This window comes from Pavona decussata, unplaced genomic scaffold (genome assembly GCF_977016875.1).
Source record: "Pavona decussata unplaced genomic scaffold, jaPavDecu1.1 SCAFFOLD_248, whole genome shotgun sequence".
In the NCBI taxonomy this organism is placed as follows: Eukaryota; Metazoa; Cnidaria; class Anthozoa; order Scleractinia; family Agariciidae; genus Pavona; species Pavona decussata.
Window position 1 is genome coordinate 379,828 of NW_028145652.1, and position 5,070 is coordinate 384,897.

Here is a 5,070-nt window from a genome sequence, read left to right on the forward strand (position 1 = left end):
GATTGGACTGAAGGTCAATGAGCCGGAAAATATCTGACATGATAAAAAATGTGGTACGAAAAGTTCAATTTACAGAACACGAGTGGAAGCCCACTGCTATCGTACGCATCCGTGCTTACTATTCACCCCTTTCTTTCTCAAATCATTCTCTGTCATTGGTTTCTACGAATATCACCGGCAGAGTAAAGGCATAAACATCTACGTACATTTTAAATTGATCTTTTACTTCCTATAGTGAAACATCACTTATTTTACATCCCATTAAATTTGCCTGTTTCTGGTCACGCGATCAAAACGTGTCACGCATGCTTTGTTTGAAAATCATTTTTTCTGTGCAAGTTGAGCAAGTTAAAAAAATTATCTAGATTACATTGAAACACGGTTTTACGCTGTGAGTATATTGAGCAACAGCAAATGATTTTTTATTTCATGAACTCGATAAAGAGGATTATTGGCATTCTTTGACATAACTTGTTATTCAGTTTTAGTTTATTTAGATATGTGTTCATTTTGTATGATTGACATGACGCTGTCTCAGTGTCATGGTTGAAAGCTTTCATAATTCAAAAGTACTCGCCGGACAAAATGGCAATCACACAGCAGACGTTTAGCCTCTGGGATGCTTCCATCATATTTCCCGTGGTTATCGCGTTGTCGTTACTTGTTTATTGGTACGGAACAAGTGGTTTCTCAGTGCTAAAGCGACTGAATGTCCCGGGTCCGAAACCATTGCCCTTTGTCGGGAACTTCTTTGATGTGCGCAAATATGGCAGCATTCACTTGATGATGTCCGATTATGTGAAGCAGTACGGAAAGATTTTCGCGGTTTCTCTCGGCAGAAAACCTTCTCTAGTTGTTGCAGATCCAGAAATGCTGAAAACCATCCTGGTCAAGGAGTTCTCGTCATTTCATAATCGAATGATCCCTCTCCCTCCCCCTCCGATGAGTTCTAACGTTTTCTCCGCACGCGACGAGACTTGGAAACGTATTCGGCACATTCTGACACCGTCGTTCAGCGCGAGAAAAATGAAGCTAATGGTTCCTTTGATTGAAGAGTCGTGTGATGTGTTGTTGAAGAAGTTCGAAGGAATTGCTGATACTGGTGAGTAATGTAAAACAATAGCCTCCGTCGTTTGTCCTCTCGCCTTGTTTACTTGAGTGTAACGCACCAAAATTAATTGACCGTGACATAAGCTGTTCTCATTAAATTTAGGCAGATATTCCTTCAACAACAAAGGAACTTCCATACTCTTTACTAGTGGTGTACCGTTAACCGTATTTTGAACAGCTGTTAATGTCCCCCCCAAAAAGTTTTCAAATCACACGCAAAATTTTAAGTCAATGTTAAAAAATTCTTAAATCAACGACCGTCCTGACACGTCAACGGCATATTTTTGAAGTGACTGGATTTTAGCCGGGGCTTTCCAGACAGTCCGGACTGGCATGTTTCTGTGTCGGGTTCTCAATGAATTCATCCGGTGCTCTATATTATTTTCGTCCCTGGCCAGCTGACATGGCAATCTTCAACGGTCATACTGCGATACTCTTGATGAACTTGGAGGCCAAAATATTGAGTAAGGTGCCACCAAACCGTTAGTAACAGGACTTGTGGGTTCCCCTTTCCAAGCCTTTTGCTTTCCCACAGCTCATTATTTTCAGTGTTTGTCAGACTTAGCGGCCTTGCTCGGCTGCTTGCCTTGACCTAATTACCTTGTTGTCGCAGTAATCGATACTTAAATTCAAGAACTTGCTTCGAACTTTTAAACTCTCGGTCTCTAATTAATTGGGGTGTTTGTTTGTTAACGGTCAATTGCAGTGACCATTACGCGAAGCCTGTCAGGTTTGTAGTCTTGCCCAAGTTTTTTTTACACACTGTTGAGTAAAATTCCTCGAGAATTTTGTTTGAGTGCCTCCTAGTTTTCAATGTTTTGGTCGTAGCCCTCTTGTGATGCACAAGACCTTTAAGCCAGTTGTTTGTGCTTTGTTGGGTGTTTTTGGTTTTTGCATTTTCCTTTACACTTTCATTTCAAATGCAGTTGCTCTCGTTAATCCTCCTCGAATGAGGAAGGAAGAGCGGCCGATTAGGCACTTGACTAGCCCTTAGACTCACTGTGACAATATCACTACTGGTTTGATAACGTCTCTCTTATTTCATCGCAGGTAAGTCTGTTAACCTTATGGAGTGGTACAGTAGCCTTACACTGGAAATTATACTTTCGACTGCGTTTGGTATCAGATCTGACGTCCAAAATGATCCTGATGAAAAGTTTCTCAAAAAAGCCAGAGAGTCTTTTCGTTTTCCCTTCATATTACGCATACTGGGCCGCCTGCCGATCCTCAAGACTATTCTACGGTTGATGATGCGTCTGCGAGGAAGTATGGGCTACTTTGGACAGATAGCCTTGGAGATGATTTGCAAACGTCGAGAGGAAGGCGATACTCAAAGGCAGGATCTTATGCAGCTAATGCTGACCGCCCACGATGAGTCTACCGTTTATGGCGACAGCAAACTAACCGACGAGGAAATCGTCGCACAGTGCGTGGCCTTTCTTCTTGGTGGGCACGAGACCTCAATGATAACCCTTTCCACTGCTTCCCACCTCATGGCGCTCAACCCTGAAATTCAAGAGAGGTTGCGAACGGAAATTTGTCAACATGTTGAGAAGAATCGTGGCGTTTCCTTATATGAGCTGTCGCATGGTATCGAGTACCTTGACTGTGTCATAAGCGAAACGCAACGACTATATCCCCCAGCACATCAGCTCAATCGCGAGTGCACCGAAGATTGCAATATCAACGGCATCCCAATTTCTAAGGGCATGGAGATTATCATTCCTTTCTACGCTCTCCACCACGACGTTGGTGCCTGGGAGGAACCGGAGACATTTGACCCAGAGAGATTCCGGAGCCCCGCCAAGGATACCCGTCATCCGTATCAGTTCCTGCCGTTTGGAGCCGGACCCAGAAATTGTATCGGGATGAGGTTTGCGCTAATGGAGATTAAGATTGCCCTGGTGAAAATCCTGATGAAGTACAAGTTTGTACGATCACCCGAGACACAAGTGCCAATGGTAATGCATGCGGGAAACACACTGTCTCCTAGAGATGGGGTCTACCTGAGAGTAGAGTCTATTTAACAATTAGGTTATGAGCTCGAGATTTCTATCACGTGATATTTGATAAGGGCGAAGCCCGAATCAACCATCACGCGTAGAAATCGAGAGCGAATAATCAAATTGTTTTTAGTATAAATCTACTAGTCGTTCAAAACTTAACAACAACACCGGTTCTTATTGAATAATGATAATATATATATTTAGCCAAGCCTAAAAGCGGAGCTCCACAATAGAAGTCTGCTTATTGTAGAAACGTAATAACCTTATAAGTTCCTCATCAATTCTGCAGTTATATAGTACATTTTTAATGCATATGCAGCTAACTGCTCATCAACAATAACAATGTAAAAAAGAGGGCAAAATTACTGAATGCTGATTTCTTGTGACAGAGGGCAGTTTTTCGTAATTTTCCTTTCACCGAGGGCAAAATTACTTACTCCTGATTGGTCAAGCGGCGAAAGTACTCGCTCCTGATTGGCTGAGCACGACAGTTTTACATTTTGTGGGTTCTGCATGTTGTGTCAAAAAAAAAAAAAAACAAGTTCTTTGAGGTTCTTTCGAAGTTCGACTCTTTAAGCCGGGTTCTTTGTACCAATTATACATGGAAATCAAGTACTGCAGCTAGGAAGAAAATTCCTAAAGGTTAATTTTGGTGTCTCTCACAAGAAACAGCAAAAGATTATTTGTGTCAAAAGCTAAAGACTTGGATCGGATTGATTTTATTTTGTTTGGTTGAGAAACTAAAATCAGTCATGGCGTCCAAGTGCTTTCAACGAACGATAACCGAGCATGAAAGTGTCCTTCGGGAGGAAGGAGCAGGAAGAAATTACTCGGCAAGTTCCTTCTTTGGATCCATCGTTTGCTATTTTTATCGATCTATGTTCTTGTTATTTCCAAGCGGTAGGAAGCTTCACAGCGCAGGTGAACAATTAATTGATGCCTAACATTTGATTTATCGTTGTTAGTTTGCTCCTGAATTAAACTTGTATACTCTCTTAATTACATGTGTATAATGGGAACTGTTCTCGTCGGTTTTGTTTGTTTTGTACGTTACGAAAAATTAAATAATTTGTTGGTTTGCTTGCACCTTCGATGAGTCTTTTACTGACTGAAATTTTCTGTTTTTATTATTGTTTTTAGTTTAAGATCTAGATGATCGAGGCAAAACGGTTTGTGAACAGCCAACGCGCACTACCGGTACTGTCACTGTCTAGTAAAATTTGCTTATCAAGAAGGCCGTACGCTATAAACCTCAGAGAAAATGGATACACTAACCAAAAAACACACTTCAAATATGTCTTTGAGTAATAAATGAAAAAGCACTGTGATAATTCATAGCAATAAGTACAGAAATAAGCTAAACAACGATCTTTGAAAAATTAGAAAAAAAAAAACAAAAAACAAAAAACAAAAAAACAAGCGAATAAATGTTTTGCGTAAACTTTGTTTTGATGAAAATGAAATCACACTTTAATTTTACATTCGCTTTTAACATTCTTTGAATAGACTTTCAGTGAAAATTACTCACACATCTTAATCTTTGCGTTTATATCCTACTGTTTTAAGTTTTTTGTTTGTTCTCTGTCAAGATTGTCAGAAATAAATGCTAAAATTAGAAATATAAGCTTATGCGAGAAAAACTTGTCAGTAGTTTATGCCAACGATACAATGTTGGGAGACGTTTGTTTGACTGACTATTTAAGCTCAGAATCAATTTTTTTTAAATGAAGCAAAATGGGATGAGATTAGAAAATAGAACTCCAAGGGAAATAACGAACATGGACCGAAAAATGAGCGCAAAAGGCTGCTATGAGGTTAAACAAGTTGCAGTGTCAACACTACTAGAAAAAAATATCTTGCAAAAACAGCAAAGTTTTGTCCACAAAATCACATGAATATACTCGCCTCTTTGGAGAAAAACCAGTCCTTTTATTCGATTGCTGATTTTTTCGTT

At 40.0% G+C, this 5,070-nt stretch overlaps 1 protein-coding gene across 1 annotated transcript; it reads left to right on the top strand.

The window, feature by feature from the left end:
- The first annotated feature begins 441 nt into the window (after positions 1-441).
- On the top strand, positions 442-4,221 carry LOC146457094 (cytochrome P450 3A4-like). Its single transcript, XM_085092350.1, has 2 exons — positions 442-1,102; positions 2,161-4,221. The coding sequence occupies exons 1-2, from the start codon at positions 586-588 to the stop codon at positions 3,135-3,137; spliced, it is 1,494 nt and encodes a 497-aa protein (XP_084948476.1). The 5' UTR covers positions 442-585; the 3' UTR covers positions 3,138-4,221.
- Positions 4,222-5,070: the final 849 nt, after the last annotated feature.

Bases quoted from the DNA above. Each gene is read 5' to 3' on its own strand.
- LOC146457094 (XM_085092350.1), top strand. From the start codon at position 586: ATGGCAATCACACAGCAGACGTTTAGCCTCTGGGATGCTTCCATCATA. The intron at 1,103-2,160 runs GTGAGTAATGTA...ATTTCATCGCAG, and splicing joins CGAAGGAATTGCTGATACTG to GTAAGTCTGTTAACCTTATG.